This window comes from Manis javanica, chromosome 15 (assembly GCF_040802235.1).
Source record: "Manis javanica isolate MJ-LG chromosome 15, MJ_LKY, whole genome shotgun sequence".
Lineage (NCBI taxonomy): Eukaryota > Metazoa > Chordata > Mammalia > Pholidota > Manidae > Manis > Manis javanica.
Window position 1 is genome coordinate 55,330,541 of NC_133170.1, and position 17,980 is coordinate 55,348,520.

Below are 17,980 nucleotides of genomic sequence, written 5' to 3' on the forward strand. Positions count from 1 at the left end.
AGATTGCCCCCATTATCAGTCCCCACCACATACCCTATTACAGTCACTGTCCATCAGCATAGTAAGATGCTATAGAATCACTACTTGTCTTCTCTGTGCTATATTGCTTTCCCCGTGCCCTCCCCCAACCACATTCACTGTGGTTTTAATTTGCATTTCCCTGATTATTAGCGATGTGGAGCATCTTTTCATGTGCCTGTTGGCCATCTGAATTGCTGCTTTGCAGAAGTGTCTGTTCAGATCCTCTGCCCATTTTTTAATCAGATTATTTGCTTTTTGGGTGTTGAGGCCTGTGAGCTCTTTATATATTTGGGATGTTAATCCCTTATTGGGTAAGTTGTTTATGAATATATTCTCCCATACTGTAGGATGCTTTTTTGTTCTGCTGATGGTGTCCTTTGCTATACAGAAGGTTTTAGTTTGATGTAGTCCCATTTATTCATTTATGCTTTTGTTTCCTTTGCCCAAGGAGATGTGTTCAGGAAAAAGTTGCTCATGTTTATATTCAAGAGATTTTTGCCTATGTTTTCTTCTATGAGTTTTATGGTTTCATGAGTTACATTCAGTTCTTGGATCCATTTTGAGTTTACTTTTGTGTATGGAGTTAATAATCCAGTTTCATTCTCTTACATGTAGCTGTCAAGTTTTGCCAACATGAGTTGTTGAAGAGGCTGTCTTTTCCCCATTGTGAGCCATACTCATGGCTCCTTTATCATATATTAATTGGCCATATATGTGTGGGTTTATATCTGGGCTCTCTATTTTATTCCATTGATCTCTGGCTCTGTTCTTGTGCCAGTACCAAATTGTCTTGATTACTGTGGTTTTGTAGTAGAGCTTGAAGTTGGGGAGCATAATCCCCCCAGCTTTATTCTTCCTTCTCAGGATTGCTTTGGCTATTTGGGACCTTTTGTGGTTCCATATGAATTTTAGAACTATTTGTTCTAGTTCACTGAAGAATGCTGTTGGTATTTGGATAGTGATTACATTGCATCTGTAGATTGCTTTAGGAAAGATGGCCATTTAATATGTCAGTAATTTTTATATTGATCATATTTTCATATAATATTTTAGATACATTGGATTAATTTAAACATGTTAAAATTAACTTCACCTGTTTTTTTCTACTTTTTTTTAATATGTCTACTAGAAATTCGAAATTACACTTACGGCTCCAGTTACATTTCTTTGGGGACAGTGCTGCTGTAAGGTGTTACAGCTGTGGAGTATTTCCGTTTGTTGATACAGAGTTTCTACAAATGTGTGATATTATTACTATACCAGTGTTCTTACATGTCACAAGTCTTAGCTGAATATCTCTTCATAAAAATTTGTCTTTTAAAGACCTAATGTCTGCTACATGCAAGAGAATGAAACTGCATTATTGCTTAACTCCATACACAAAAGTAAACTCAAAATGGATCAAAGACCTGAATGTAAGTCATGAAACCATAAAACTCTTAGAAAACAATATAGGCAAAAATCTCCTGAATATAAACATGAGCAACTTCTTCCTGAATGCATCTCCTCGAGCAAAGGAAACAAAAGCAAAAATGAACACATGGGACTACATCAAACTTACAAACTTCATACAGCAAAGGACACCATTAACAGAAGAAAAAGGCATCCTACAGTATGGGAGAATATATTTGTAAATGACATATTCGACAAGGGGTTAACATCCAAAATATATAAAGAACTCACATACCTCAACACCCAGAAAGCAAATAATATGATTAAAAAATGGGCAGAGTCTATAGGGAGACAATTCTCCAAAGAAGAAATTCAGATGGCTAACAGACACATCAAAGATGTTCCACATCACTAATCATCAGGGAAATGCAAATTAAAACCACAATGAGATATCACCTCACACCAGTTAGAATGGCCAGCATCGAAAAGACCTAAGAACAACAAATGCTGGCGAGGATGCAGAGAAAGGGGAACCCCTCCTACACTGCTGTTGGGAATGTAAGCTAGTTCAACCATTGTGGAAAGCAATATGGACGTACCTCAAAAAACTAAAAATAGAAATACCATTTGACCCAGGAAATCCACTCCTATGAATTTACCCAAAGAATATAAGTTCTCAGATTCAAAAAGACATATGCACCCCTGTATTTATCACAGTACTATTTACAGTAGCCAAGATATGGAAGCAACCTAAGTGTCCATCAGTAGATGAATGGATAAATAAGAGGTGGTATATATACACAGTGGAATACTATTCGGCCATAAGAAAGAAACAAATCCTACCATTTGCAGCAACATGGATTGAGCTGGAGGATATTATGCTCAGTGAAATAATCCAGGTGGAGAAAGACAAGTGCCAAATGATTTCCCTCATTTGTGGGGTATAACAACAAAGCAAAACTCAAGGAACAAAACAGCAGCAGAGTCAGAGACTCCAAGAAGGGACTAGTGGTTACCAAAGGGGAGGGGTGTGGGAGGGCAGGTGGGGAGGGAGGGAGAAGGGGATTGAGGGGTATTATGTTTAGTACATATGGTCTGGGGGGGTCATGAGGAAGACAGCACAGAGAAGGCAAATAGTGAATCTGTGGCATCTTACTACACTGATGGACAGTGACTGCAATGAGGTATAGGGGGGGACTCCGTAATATGGGTGAGTGTAGTAACCACATTATTTTTTCATATGAAACCTTTATAAGAGTATATGTCAATAATACCTTAATAAAATAAATAAATAAATAAAAGGCCTAATGTCCAAGTGAATGCTAGAATGTAGAAACTTGGCAGAACTGATATTTTGGCTATATGCTTTAAATATTAAGGTTGATTGCTACATGCACTTGGAATATAGTGATTTTCTTATGAGCGACTGATTATAAGGATATACTTTTGAGATCATATCTTTTTTTTTAAAGTCAAACAATGACTTACTGTCTACTGGTATCTTATATTTTAAACTGCTTTATTAAGATGTCATTCACATGCCTATACAGTTCACCCATTTAAAGTTTACTACCCAGTGGTTTTTAGTATATTCACAGATGTAACCACCACCACAGTCAATTTTAGAACATTTTCATTGCCTCAAAAAGAACTCACTCCCCTTTAGTCATCCCCTTGTATGCCCAGTCTACTGCCCAGCTCAAAATAATCTACTTTCTATCTCTATAGCTTTCTCTATTCTAGACTTTCTTATGAATGGAATTATATAACATACAGGCTTTTATGACTGCCTTCTTTCACTTCAGATGTTTTTAGGGTTCATACAAGTTACAGCATGTGTCATATGTCATTCCTTTTTATTGATGCATACTATTACATTATGTGGATATCCCATGTTTTTTGCCATTCATTCATTGATAGGCGTCTGGATTGTTTCCATCTGTAGGCTATTATGAATCATGCTGCTAAAACATTCTAGTACGAGTTTTTGTGTGGATGTGTTTTTGTTTTCCTTGGGAGTATACCTACAAGCTTGGTCCTATAGTAAGTGTTTAATCATTTGAGGAGTTGCCAGACTGTTTCCTCAGGTGGCTACACCTTTGTACAAACCCACCAGCAGTGTATGAGGGTTCCAGTTACTTCACATCATCACCAACACTTGTTTTTGTCCATCTTTTAGATTTTACATTGTATTGAGCATAAAGTGGTATCTCATGGTGGCTTTGATTTCATTTCCCAGGAGATTAATTATGTCAAACATCTTCTCATGATTTTTTGGGTATCTGTGTATCTTCTTGGAGAAGTATCTATGTAGATTCTGTGCCTGGTTTTTAACTGGATTATTTATTTTTTTATTATTGAGTGGTAAGAGTTCTTTCTGTATTCTAGATTCAGGACTGATCAGATATATGATTTGCAAATATTTTTCCCATCCTATGGGTTGTCTTTTCACCTTTTTGAAGGTGGCCTTTGAATCACAAAAGTTTTTCATTTTGATGAAGTTCAATTTATCTCTGTTTCCTTTTACTGACTTGCTTTTAATATCATGTCTAAGAAACCTTTGCCAAAGCCACAGTCATAAGGGTTTACTCTGTTTTCTTCTAAGAGTTTTATGATTTTAGCTCTTACATTTAGATCTTTGATCCATTTTGAGTTAACTTTTATATATGGTATAAGGTAAGGCTCAACTTAATTATTTTGCATACTGGTATCTTATTAATAGTAATGAAACAAGTTCATAGGATCAGTCACATACTAACATGTCATTGTTGCATAGTGGTTTAATAATGGTCATGGGTATACACTGAGTCTTACATGTTGCATGTTATAGGATATCTTTGTTATTCATTCTGAGATTGTGATATTAGCTGAACATTTAATTTTTCTAAAACTAAAATGGAGACTCCTCCAGAAACTGGAAAAGAGTGTAACAGAACTGGAAAAGGGTAGGAAATAATGTGGGGGCCAACATAGGAAATGTCTACATGAGAAATTAAAGCATATAAAATAAAAGTGAAATTTCAGTTTTTCTTTTCAGTAAGAGTCTCAAAAATGGATAAAAGGAAATGTTAGACCAAATTTAATTAATACCAGTTAAGTTATTCCACATGTATAAATTATGGAACCTTAATTAGTTCTGTTAGCCTCTGATGTGACATTCAGTGAATTATTTCCTACTCAGTTCAGAGACCTCCCACTGTTTATAAAAGAAAATTAATCATGCAAATGGTGATAACGTAAATATTATAGACAGTTTTAGTGTACTTAAGGAATCACATGTCTTTTGGTTTAACCTAGTGGTTATATTGTAGCTCGTGACATACCTAAAACAGGATTATGGGTGATAATCTTTTAAATCCTCTGTTGCTCTTGCTAAGGACCCAGCTCTGTTTCAACCTTACAACTGAAATTTGTCTATCTAATAAACTACTGAAGAAGGAAACTGCCAGTGTGACATTTCCTTCATGGCATCAGCAGTTTGTGTTCACACAGGCATGATTAACATCTGTGTCCCAGGGTCCCATTTAGACAAACTGGGAGATCATATTGATCACAAGCCGGGGTTAAAATAATTCTTCAGTGGTCTACCATTCTGTGGAAATCCCTCAGGACCACTGCTGACATTGGACAAATCATTTAACCCCTCTGGGTCTTACTTTTATGTCAAATAAGTGAATTGGATTGGGTGATCTTAAGGGTCTATCCATGTATAAAATGCTATGTCTGTGACCTTATACGTTTTATTTGCTCCCTGGGGTAGGACTGGGTTCTTAGAAATGTTAGATTTGGTTGAAGAGAAAAATGTTTTCAGATTCTCTGTGCTGGGCTTCTGTTTGTTTGAATTTGGGTGTGCTTGTCAGTCAGATTCTTTTGGTACAGAACTGTTGCTGGAGGACAAAATGTTTACAGGAGATGTGAAGTGAAAAATTTATCTAATTTAACTCTTAAACTAAGAGGTAAAAGTTGACAAATTTAACATTTTCTAGGTTGTAGATAAATGGAAACAGCTTGCAATGTTTTTTCTTGTTATAAAATCTAGTACCATATTCAATTTGTTGGGAGAAATTACTGGATTTTTTTTTAGCCAGTTTTTCTAATATTTGCTGTTGTGAGTTGGCTTTGAACATTTATTTTCCTTTGACAAATGGTGACTGACTATATTTACCCCTGTTTTAGACTCTTTTAATAGGGGTTAAACTATTTCAGACATGTGGTTTAGATTCATTTAACTCACAATATATGCTTTACCAAATTTCAATGCCCAGTCTTATATGGCTTATTGTTGTGATTTGGTGCTTATTTAAGGCAGGTTTTTTCCTCCCGTTTCTTTCCTTCCTTTATTTTTCTTCATCATCATTTTTGTTCTTTTCCAAGGAATGGCGTTCTGTAGGCCTAGAGCTACCTCCTCCAGCATGTGGAGGAGACAGTGTGGTATTGTGTCGGATCCTCCACAGCGGGGAGAAGCTAGTGGGTCTTTTCCCTGGAGGTATGAACTGTCTGATGAACTTCCAGTCTGATGAACTGTCAGATCCACTGAGTGGTTGATAAAGCAGATTGGACAGTAACTCGAGGAAGTGGTGGGGGTCACTTTTTTAAGCAACAACTATCAAAAGTAAAGTGTCTCCAGAGGCTTAGTAGGCAGAGCTGGGTATGTTTCTGGTGTTCCCAGTGCATAGGAATTATGCAGAATGGAGTGTTGTTTCCTAAGAGGAAAAAGAGGATGAGTGAGAGAATGAAGAGAGGTGAGTTGGGATGGGTTGTAAAGCATTGGAGACGAAGAACATAAATGTTAGTTTCAGTTTTACACAATGAGACTTGCTTAAGCTCAGTGGCACTTGATCAGAATGCTACCCCCAAACTTTTGCATTCACATATTTGGGTGTTTTGAATAGAAAGATTATTTTATTATTAGAGCTTCCTACCCTGTTGTGATTTGATAGGATATTTTAGGGGAAAAGAGGTAAAAGTTAAGGAAATTGATTTTTACTTTGTATATAATTATAATTTGGACTTCCTGGGAAACAGAATTCTACTACAACTCTTACATGACTGATTCCTGGACCCAGAGTGGGCTTGACAGAGGGCTGGAACAGTAATAGCCCCCTACTGTCACAAGAGGCAAGGGCAGGCTTTTCCCAGCAAGCCTGCATGAGGTGAGGTTTGTCTGAGGATGATTCCCCTGCCCCAAGAGCCGGCAAAGGGTCAGTTTAGTCAGCCAGGTAGCCTACCACCACAAAAGGTGGGATCTGGGTATGTGGAGAAGTAAATCAAAACATTAAAAGCTGTGCTCTTCAGCAATTACCTGTTAAACACCTACTGCAGACGGTGAGAAACCGTTCTGTTCTTTGTGTAGGGAGTAAGAGATGCTGGCTTCTCCTTTCAAGGAGCTTCTGTTTTGCCCTGACCTTTGGCAAAGTCACAAATGAAAATGGGTATTAAACTTTGTGACTGTCATTCATACATGGGCCCTGGGCTGATGGTATCATTGGGCTTCTGGAGACTTAGGTCTTTAAAAGTTATTCTTTTTCTTCAGAAGCAATGCACTACCTGGGTGATGAATGAATGTTTGCTACCATTTTAAAATAAAAACTACAAATAAGCCAGAAGAGGAAAAAGTAAATCACCCTAATCTCACCATGCAGAGCTAACCACTGAAGTGCTTCTGAAAATGGGTGATAGCTAGCCAGTGCCTGTCTCTTTTGGGCCCTTGAGTCTACCTCCAGGGAGAGGACTTCCCCCACAGGTTGTGACCACAGGGTAGCCTCACTTGGTGAAGAAGTTCTTGGGTCCACGGGCATATTGACAGTTGGTTTGTCAGGAAAATCCCTTTGGAAATGACACTAACTGTCCACCCTTAAATTACTGTCTTCTGTTAACAGGGCTCAGATTTTAAATTGTGAGCTTAGTAACAAAATGTAAACTCATTTGGATTAAATTCTGTTTTCTTCCTTTAGAAAGTACATATGTATGCATTAGAAAAACCAGAATGTAATTTTTTCTTTCTGGTTTATTTTTAGGGCAGTCTTGTAGTCAACAGCATTGTGACAAGATGGGGAAGAAAAGTGACTTGGGAGTCCCCAGTGCAGAATGGAAGTCCTGACTCTGATCACATACCCTAAACTAGGGAATGTATTTAATCACTCGGGATCTCAGTTTCTACCTTGACAAAACAAGGAGCCACGTTAGGCAATCTCTCAACCCCACCATCATCACCTGAGGCCATAAATCTCGATTTCCTTGTGACTTCTCCGGGGCCAGCTACCTTACTGTGCTTTTAGGAGTTGAAGGACTGCTTTTCCTCTCACAGATAATTTTCTAAGATACCAGCTTCAGGAGCCGAAAGGCCATTTCCACTCAGAGGATTTTGGAGTGTTAGAAAACTCAGTAGTGATATGATGCTTACACTTTTCCTTAGGCTGAAATTACAACCCGAGATGCACTTAATAATATACATATGTATTGTAATTTGTAAACATAACTCAAAACACCATCTAAGTCAGGTCATTTGCGGTCGGCCATTCAGACCTCATTCTGTTTGACAGGGGTTTATTTTGAGATTGCTTTGTGGAGCAGTTGTTTAACATTGAAGTGATCTATTAGTGTCAAGTCTTTGGCTAGACCTGTTTTAAAGGAGCTGTCTGTTACATAGAAAACCAAACAGAAATGTAGGTATCCAAGCCAACTAAGCAAAATCAGTGTTGTTTAAATTTTTTATCTTCACATATATTTATATTCAGCCCAGTTTTTTTTTTTTTCTGAAATATTCGTTTAGTACAATAGTACCTGTGTGAGTGAGATTCTTTTAGTTACTCTTGGTATTGTTGCTAAGCAAGAGCTATAGGCTGCTTAATAGGGGCAGGCAATCACTTGACAGTGAGCTAAGATGAGTGGACTTTTTAGTAAGCTACTTGTGTTAGCAAAATCACAGAAGTGTGTAGAATGAGTAAGGTGTTTATATAGCTTTACCTCTAGGATGTTAAAAGAAATGTTCTATGAAAGTAAACTCTCACTAGGCCGTTAAATTATATAATCTTTTCATAGGCTAAATATATATTCTAACTTGATTTGGCTGTTTTTTGGAAATGGGGACCGGGCAGACTGGAAGCTAAAGATGGTTTAGGTAAATGGCTAAACTGTGCCTCAGATGGTCGTTGTATGCATCATTCTAATCCTTACTGTTAGTATTGTAGCTTCCTCTCCTCTCCTGGTGTCCAGACTGTACAGCTATGATTAGGGCATTCTTTCCTATTTAACAAGTATAACCACCGTCAGCTTTATAACTCGGGCTTTCGGCCCTTCCCTTTTCTGTTGCAGGTGCTCCATACTTGCGTGTAGTGCTTACGTGGCTCTGGCTCTGGGTGATAACCTTATGGCTTTGAATCATGCAGATAAACTTCTTCAGCAGCCCAAGCTGTCAGGATCTCTGAAGTAAGTGTGACCTGCCCCATGTATCCTTGGTTTGTTGTGTTTGGAGGTTTTCTGTTAGTTTGTGGTGAATAGTGGTGCTTTTACCTCCACCAGTGGAATCTATATTATTTATGGAAAGCAACTGATTAAAAGTTTCTTAATTTGGTAATTTCATGTTGGGTAGAGAAATTATTTTTCACTTGTGCCTCAAGGATTAATGGAAATGGCATTTACTGTACTGAGCATTAGGAGGCAGAAAATGGGCTCTCTAGTGTCTGCCTAGGTCTGACTGGAGCCTGTTATCACATAGAGCCCTCAAATAAGACGAGTCCTCAGAAGGAAGACCCACAGAAAAAGGAGTTTGAGCAACATGATAAATCTGTTGTGAAAAATGTAAATTATACAGACAAAATTAGAATTTTAAAAATATTTTCCCAAACTACCATACCATTTCCTGAACACTATTTAGTCACTCTCCAGTTGCCACTTCAGTATTAGTGTCATTGTTATTCTAAAGTTTTCTAAAGTACATCATCTCTTCTTTTATGGAAACTGAGTGAGATGCAGGATTCCTCGAATCTTTGTGTGTTGCTGATGCTAGAAATTTTATCCAAAGACACAAGGACTCTGCATAACATTAGGGCAGTTGTTGTTTCCATTCATCCTGTGGGTATATACTTTATAATCCCCAAAATATAACTACTCACACTTTTGCCTCATAGTGGCCTTTGTAACTTGCAACACTTAGAATTGGAAATTATACTTTGAGGAATAACTCTAAAAATGTTTCATTATTTTTATCTTCTTTAAAAAAGCATTAATTTATATAAGCTTCCAAAATTAACATTGATTAAGCTTGTTTCAGGACAGGGCTCTCCAAAAATAGCTTGTTTTTTGTTTTTGTTTATTACTGTTTTTAAAAATATTTAAGAGAGCATCAGTAATAAAAGACTTTGCCACAATTGAAATATAAGAGAGCTCCTGCTCTTCTGTGTGAAGGCCTGTCTAGTGGTCAGGCCTGGGGGGTGGGGTGGGGTGTCCCGAGAAGGCCTGTGTAGTGGTCAGGCCTGGCGGCGGTAGGGGATGCATCCAGAGAAGGCCTATCTAGTAGTCAGGCATGGGGGGTTGGGAGTGGGGTGTCCTGAAAAGGCCTTTCTAGTGGTCAGGCCTGGGGGGTGGGGCGGGGGATGCGTCCTGAGAAAGCCTATCTGATGATGAGGTCTGGGGGGCTTGGGTCCCAGCACTCGGTAGCTGGGTCCTGTGAGGCACCTTCCACCCTTACCATTCCCAACTCCATGAAATACCAGGCAGGGAATGTGGCTGCTGCCACCCCTGGGATTGCAGGGTGCAGATTGTGTCTGTGGCCATTACTAGAGCAGTGTTTTATTTGTTTTTCTTTTTAACAAAACAGACATGCAAATCCTCACTGCCTTTTTCGGTCCCATGGTTGACACTGTGGTCACTTTCCTCAAATAAGTGCAAGCATGTTCTTCACAGGGCATTTGCTGAGGGGCTTTTAACCTCACTTTTCAGCTGCTTCCCTCCAAACACCAAAGAAGCAAGATTACTAGGTTAAGGGATTTCTTACGGACTGGCCAAGCCAAGTGTAGTAATTTCTGTTTTGATTTTTCTAAGTATCCGATCCTAAGCATGGTTCCTTACTTAGTAAGGCCGCTGTTGCCTTTCCAGCGAAGGTAAGCAAGGCTTTCTCCATTTGGCAGCGCAAAATGGATCGCTGCTCTGCCCATTGCTTACTGCTTTCTGCACACTCAAGCAGGGATTTCTAGGCTTTCAGTGTCATCAAGGTATTTCATTTGGTAAAAAAAAAAAGTTTTTAAGTAAATTCACAGAACACAATTTGAACTAGTTCTTTGAATTTATGTGACTGTGTTTTATAATGGTTATTGGCTTATAGATAGTGCTTTAGTGAAATTTTTAAATTATCTTATTTCAAAATATACTTGAAGTTACTTATTTTTTAAATTGTCATTTCTGTTAGGGTATGTGGTGAGGAAGCAAAATAAAAGATCATTACAGCCCCTGCTAGTTAGAAGAAAGAAATCGATTGATAAAGAGCTCTTGAGTGATTAGTATGTGTAAATCAGTCAAACTGTAAAAAGTCTAAGATGTGAGGGTCCAAGATCCATGTGGACAGACTCAGCTGGGGCAGGCTAGCAGGAGGAAGGGAGGCCTGAGCTGCCCATAAAGGAAGGAGTTAGAGATTGGCTTGTGGAGAGGAGGCCAGGCTTTGAGCCCAAGAAGGCAGGGGGAGCAGCAGACACTGGGACAATCAAAGGAATCTTTGGGGGAGTGAGAATATTGACTGGATATAGGAAAGTGGGACCAAACTGGACAGCTTTGAATTATACAAGTTTAGTTTGTTTTGTTCTCATGTAGAAAAAGTCATTAAGATTTTGAGCAAGGTTATAACATATCTGAACTTGTTTTAATTTTGGAAAATCAATCAAGTGGTCATCAGGGAAATGGCTCAAAGTGTCAGAAACTGGAAGAAGCAGGCTATTATATGCCAGGAGGATATGTGTCTGCCCTAGCGGCAGCGGGCATAAAATAGATAAATTGAAAAGCAGGGAATCTTTAGAATAGAAATTAAGTTGGTCCATCCCAAATCTGATGTGAATCGGATCTAGTGCTCCAGTACCTTTCAACTGTTCCTGCGGCACAGATCGGAGGACTCCAGTCATGGTGCTCCACTGTGGACATCCAGCCTCATCCCTGCCTCTTAACTCAGAACTTTGTTGCCGCCTTGTGTTAATGTTGTTTTCTATATAAATAGAACATCATAACTTGCCAATTTTGAGCTTTCTTAATCAATATGTGTAATTTGCTCCTGTATAGCTAATATAAAAGTTAGCATTATATATTTTAAGATATTTTTTAAGAGATAAAATTTAAGTGAGCTTTCAGTTGATCCATTTATAAACTTTGATTTCAATTCAAGGACTTAAAGTATGTGAAACATACATCAGATCTTATGGTACATCAGGAATTTCTCTAATGACCTACTTTTCAGTTTGGAATCTGTGTTTTTCATTTTAGGTTTTTGGGCCATTTATATGCTGCAGAAGCCCTCATCTCTCTGGACAGAATATCTGATGCCATTACTCACTTGAACCCAGAGAATGTCACTGATGTTTCCTTAGGGATCTCTTCAAATGAGCAGGACCAAGGTTAATGAGGACACATATGATCAGAACTAGTCACCATTTCTACCGCCTTCTTGTTGTAACTCAGAATTTGTAGAGATGCAAAGGCACGGTTGTGAGGGGAAGGAAGTTCTAGGTCTGCTCTCTACATTTTTAGTTGTAGATAAGTTTTTGTAGCAATTGCTTACTGCTAGGAGTTAATTATCACATGGTCTAAATTCTCACTTTGAAAGGCTGAGAGTGTTAAAACAGTTCATTTGATTCTCATTCTTTTGGAGGGATTCTACAATCCAGGAAAGAGTAAAAATACTGCATTCATGGCTAAGTTTTTGAGGGAATGAGAGTGGCGTTCACTTTATTTCAGATTATTTCTCAGGCATGGGGTAGTGGTGGGTTAGCATTTGATCTTTTTTAACAGAACCCCCACTACATGCAAAGCTAATACTGTGACAGATTGCTTTGATACTAAGTTTCCATTTCATGAAGAAAATTTGGTTTTTAGAATATACTCTGTTGTCCTACCCACTCAGATTTATTTTCTGTCTTTGTAGGATCAGAGAAAGGTGAAAATGAGGCAATGGAATCCTGTAAGTAAGAAGTTCTATAAACACTTAAGTAGCCTGGCCTGTGTCCCAAAAAGTTGGATTTGAGCCTTTTGTGTCCGTGTGTCAGCCTGGAACTAGTGCAGTGTTTCAGGGGCAGCAGCTCATTGGAGGTGGTGGACTCGGTCGCTCCCTTGCCCTTGGCCCAGCCTCCCCACCAGGGTCTGTGCTCTTGTTCTCCAGCTGGGAAGCGGGCCCCCCAGTGCTACCCCAGTTCCGTCAACTCTGCCAGGACTGTGATGCTGTTCAACCTTGGCAGTGCCTACTGCCTACGGAGCGAGTACGACAAAGCCCGAAAGTGTCTCCACCAGGTGAGGCTGGAGCAGGCACTGCCAGGCGCTCTTGTTTCTAAAACAGCCAGCAGAGGGTTTAGAGTTTATAGAATTTGTTATTTTGTTTGAGGCTTCTGGTCAGTTTGTTAAAAACTGGGGCGTTACTTTTCTAAGCTTAAAAATATTTTCACAAGGTAAACAATTGATCCACATTGCCAGTGAGCCTAGACACTTAATGGGGATTCTTCGTGATGATGTTAATAATTAAAATTTCAAAAGGTTAGAAACCATCTAAGTAAGGGATCACTTACATAAATAAAGGTGCCTCCATATAGTTGGATACAGTGCAGCTGTAAAATCTATGTACTAAAATGGTAAGATATCCAAGACACAGTAAATTTCAAGAGCAAGATATAAAACAATTTCCATACAATCCTGTATGTGCAAGAAAGATCTCTGAAAGAACACACCCGAAACTGCAACTGGTTACAGGAGTAGCAGGATCAGTACTCTGAGGCTACAGCACTCAAATGGTGGTCATTTCACTGGACACGTGTACTTTTTAATTTCAAATTGTATAACTCTACATCTATGTTAAAAGTTAAAGTACACCTTTAGAAAGGGTTCAGAAAGCCAGTACCAGAGCAGCTGCATGTACGCTAAAGAAAGCTGCTGGCAGGGTGTGACTAAAATAGACCCCTGGATGCCACCACTGAGTGGTGTGTCATCAGCAGGTCTCAAGAGAGATTCAGATTGGGCCTCCTTAGGCCACCTGCCCATCTCTGGACCAGCCATGGGCATGGACCCCCTCATGTAGTAGGGGAACAGGTACCACCCTTGGCAGCCCCAGAGAGATTTCACAGAATCGGAAAGGGGTATTAATTCAGCAGGTGTCTGTGTGAGCGTTTGGCTCTGTGCTGAGCCATGGGAATAAGACAGTAAAGAAGCGGGCATGGTGCACCCTCGCCCCATAGGCTAAACATTAGGGCCCCTCCCCCCTCCCCCCAGAGGGTGTGCAGGATTCTGAGACTGTTCCATAGAAAGATGTGCCAAATGGTGTATGACAGGCAGCACCTGAGAGCTCATCCCCATATGCTTGTCAGAGTAACTGAAATTGAACTTCTCGGCAGATATACAGGGTTTCTGGAAATTACCTTCCTATGAAGGTACCTTGTTGTGTCTGGCCGTGACAAAGCTTACCATGTGAAAGTAACCACGAGGGGTATTCAGTGGCCTCGGGTCAGCATTTCTGATCCCAAATCAGAAAAGTTGAGTGGCGGACTGTCCAGGAAAGATGTTTGGTATCTAGGAGTTGAGTACACAGGTTAAGTGGGTCAGAGCTGAAGAGTTCATCTGTCCTCAGGGGCACGGCTGGGGTGTTTAACAGCCCTCTGACAGTGCCCGTGGCCCCCGTGGCCACAGCAAGCAGCTTTGGTTGACAGCTACAGTAGGCGCAGCCCAGCGCAGGTTCTGGCACAGCAGGTGGCCGTGGCAGCCACCGTGCTGGCAGACAGATGGGTCAGAGCTGGTTTAGGGTCTGAAGAGGGGTTTGTTTTGGTCCCTTGGTTTTTAGGTTAATCCAATAGCTGGACCTTTGTTAATTGGGAGGCCACCTTCCCGGGAGGGCAGAACAGTGATGTAAAGAGTTGGAAAGGACTCCGAGTAGATGTTTTGAAGTTGCCTACCCACTACTAACCATTCTGAACAGCCTGTAAGCAAAATACCATTAAGTCTCATAAGGTTGTTACTGTGAATTCTCATGTTTTAGAAGTAGCTGCAGACTGTGCTCAGTGCAAAGAATATAAATGACCTGTGTTAACTAGCCGCTTGGAGAGTGGAGGTTTTAAAGCCACAAAATGCTGTAAAGATTATTTTACCTGCATAAAGCAAGGCTTAGAAGTGTAAGATCTCATTTTCTGAGCTGACTTGTTATGCCTCAGTATTGTTGTGAGAGGAATGAAAACCTCTCTGCTTCTTTAAGAGGAACTTGGGAGGATGTGATCTGGGCAAGAGTCCCCCTAATCCAAGATTTCTTCTAATGCTGCCAGGAACTGACCTTGTGCAGGTTGCTGGTCCCCAGCCGTCTCCTGCATTCACACCTTGACATGCAATGCCATTTCTCCCCCTTTTCCGCCTGTCAGGTATCTACCCTGCAGGACCTCAGGCAGGTGTCCCTGGCCCCACAGTTCTCCACTGGAAAGAAACTTCCCTCTCTCTCTTCAGACTCACAATACATTCACTCTCCTCTCTCCCTAGTATTTAGGTCAGATTGTTTGGTTTATTGTTAGCTGTATGCGTGCTTGTTCATAATCAGGGTAAGTTCCTTTCTTACCCTCACCCTCACCCCTGGCCATTAAACATTTGTAGAAGTGCACTTTCTGATGACATTAAGGGAAGAAACAAAGCAGTCTGGCAGCCTGAGCACCTGAAACTGGGTGGGAAGCATGAGGTGAGGAAGGTGAGGGAAAGGCTGCAGCCCAGGGAAGCCCCGTCTGAGGAAACGAACCTGTCACTTCAGCCCCTTTGACCACAGCAGTCCGGCCCCCTTTTCTCAGGACTGGATCATAGGGAAACTGTGGCTCTCAGATCTAGGAAAGCACAGCATGTTGCCTAAACAAATTATTTTATTTGACTAAATTATACTGTTTCACTCCTTAAGAATGAGGGCATCAAACATGCTTAGTGGTACATTTTTTTCTGTATTACCATCCTTTTAAGTTTTATTCTTATTGCTAACCTTGGGAACTTGCAGTTTACAGCACTGAGTTGTTAGGCAAACAGAAGGACATACAGACTTAGTGTAAGTGCAGCTATGTCTGGTGAAGAGCCAGAGCAGACCTGGACGGGTCACAGGAGCAGTGAATCAGGAGCATCTGACCGCCCATCTCAGAACCGGTGTGGCCAGGACATAGATGAGCCCCAGGCAGGTGGAGGCCAGGAGGGAAGAAGAGCATTCCTCTACTGGGAACTCATGGGTCAGGCAAGGGAAACCAATATTGAGTCGTTTAACTGAAAATTAAACTATTTTCCACGGTAAGAACCAGGACAAAGGCAGCCGAGGGCCACCAGAGCAAACTGTAAGTGGCCCCCAGGGGGCCCTGTGGGAATGAGTGCCCGCTGTGTCACTGCTGGATGGGCACTCTTTTTTTTTTTTTTTTTTTCCTGGCATTACTTGGAGTTTGTATCTAAAGCTGTTGGTTTCTGATGGGTGTCTTTTTTGTTTTGAGCAAAGGCGGCTTCAATGATCCATCCTAAAGAGGTGCCCCCGGAAGCCATCTTACTGGCCGTCTACCTTGAACTGCAGAATGGTGGGTAATACTTCACTGCTTAGGACTGTGTCCCAGCAAAGAGCCCAAGATTTTTGGTGTCTGCTTTTCTGGTGTCTTCGAAATTGAAAATTGGCTTTCCTTAAAGATATTACCCATCAAGTTCTTATAAACAAAAATGTAGCCAGGGAGTTTTGATAAGTTATAAATACCTAATTCTGGCAAGTTAAGCCTGTTCCTTTCATTGGTGAAAATGCAGACCACTGTAACTGCTGACACTTAATTATAATTGATCCCTACTAATTAACCTTCCTCTTAGACACACAAATGACTCTAATTGAGAACATGAGTCAGAATGCCAGTTGTGAGTTGTACACCATGGTATTCTGAACACACGAGTCATTAGCAAGTTACACAGTAAGCCAGCGTTTGTGAGATTTGTCCCCACCCCAATCCAGGTCGCACCTGGGCAGCACCATACAACCTCTGGGAGGTGGCTCCCTAGAGGAAAAGGCTCTGGGCCCCACATGTGAGGCAGCATGAAGTAGGAAAGGGGTGTGCATGGGAGAAAGTAGAAATTTTAAGTGTTCCAAGTCACCTCCTTGTTGATCACGGGAATCCTTACAAGGCTCCCTGCTCTTCATAGCTGAAGAAGGGGCATAAAGTGCCTGGCACCCAGCAGACTTTGGCCTCCTGAAAGGTGTGATTAGGGTTAGTGCATGATTCCTACCTCCCTCTCTGTGCAGCGTACCTGTGAACAAGTTCTCAACCTAGGCTAAACCCAAGAATCACTGGGGAGCTTTTAGAAGTCCCATTGTCCAGGTCTCACCCTAGATCTCTTTGATCAGAATTTGGGGGATGAGGCGAGGTGATTCCCATGTCTGTCACAGAGGTCGCAGGCACTGTTCCTCCAGGTCATGTCTTAATTCTCTCGCAGTATCCTGATGGCTTGCTTTTGTCTGTGGCAATATGTGCTTTTTTTTAATGGAAGGTGTTTTTTAGGTAATGCCCAGCTGGCCTTACAGATCATCAGAAGGAATCAGCTGCTCCCTGCAGTGAAAACATTCTCTGAAATGAGAAGGAAGCCAGTGTTTCAGCCTGTGCACCCGAGCCAGCCCCTCCAAATGCCAGCTTTCACTGTACAGAGAAAGTGACGTTTTGCTCTCAGAAAACTGTTACCTGAGATCCAGGGGAGTATTTTTGGGCCTTTTTACTTGTATCACAGCAAAATGAATAAAAGACAGATGTGAAGGGTGCTAGTTTTGAAGAAACAATTTTGAAACGATTCTAACCCTTGATTTTTTTCCCAAAAGCTTACTTAAAATTAAGGATTCACAGGCTCATTTTTGTCTGTTTTTGTTAATCTTTGCTAGACTATTTGAGCCATTATGTGATGTATCTGCGTCATAGACAATTAAAACATGGTCTTATCCAAACAGTCATGTAAAATACATTTTGTCTCTTCCAAATGTTACTGTATTTGGCATCTGAGATTTAGTGTTAAAGATCTGGAAATTGAGAGAACGTCAGCTGTCAATGAGCAGCCAATCCAGGAGCTGAGTCCAGGAACAGAAGGGAGGGGAAGCTGATATGCTTTACGCCTAGTTATGACTAAAAGGACCAGAAAATGCAGAATAAAACCCACAGGTATGCTAGTAAAATTGGGTTAAAAAGAGGTGTTTGATCTGATAGGAACCATTTGCTTAAAAAATACAAATGAAGACAGGGTTTCAGGCTCCGGTTTTATTCACCTTCCTGTACACTTAGGCAGAATCAGTCATTCTCCAGTCTAAGCCAGGAGTTCAACGTTCACTGCTAACTCCTTTGCAAATGCAAACAAAAAAAATTTTTTTTGA

At 40.6% G+C, this 17,980-nt stretch overlaps 1 protein-coding gene across 6 annotated transcripts in view; it reads left to right on the top strand.

The window, feature by feature from the left end:
- The window catches only part of CNOT10 (CCR4-NOT transcription complex subunit 10), a 95,535-nt gene extending 77,960 nt beyond the window's left edge, over positions 1-17,575 (top strand). For 5 of the 6 annotated variants that reach the window (XM_037008639.2, XM_037008637.2, XM_037008641.2 and 2 more), the window contains 6 exons: positions 8,728-8,841; positions 11,878-12,008; positions 12,536-12,571; positions 12,770-12,897; positions 16,091-16,166; positions 17,127-17,575. In XM_037008639.2, the coding sequence (XP_036864534.2) occupies positions 8,728-8,841; positions 11,878-12,008; positions 12,536-12,571; positions 12,770-12,897; positions 16,091-16,166; positions 17,127-17,278 (637 nt within the window). In that variant the 3' untranslated portion in view covers positions 17,279-17,575. The remainder of the gene's footprint in view (positions 1-8,727; positions 8,842-11,877; positions 12,009-12,535; positions 12,572-12,769; positions 12,898-16,090; positions 16,167-17,126) is intronic. The other variant, XR_012125898.1, reaches the window with a different exon arrangement.
- Positions 17,576-17,980: the final 405 nt, after the last annotated feature.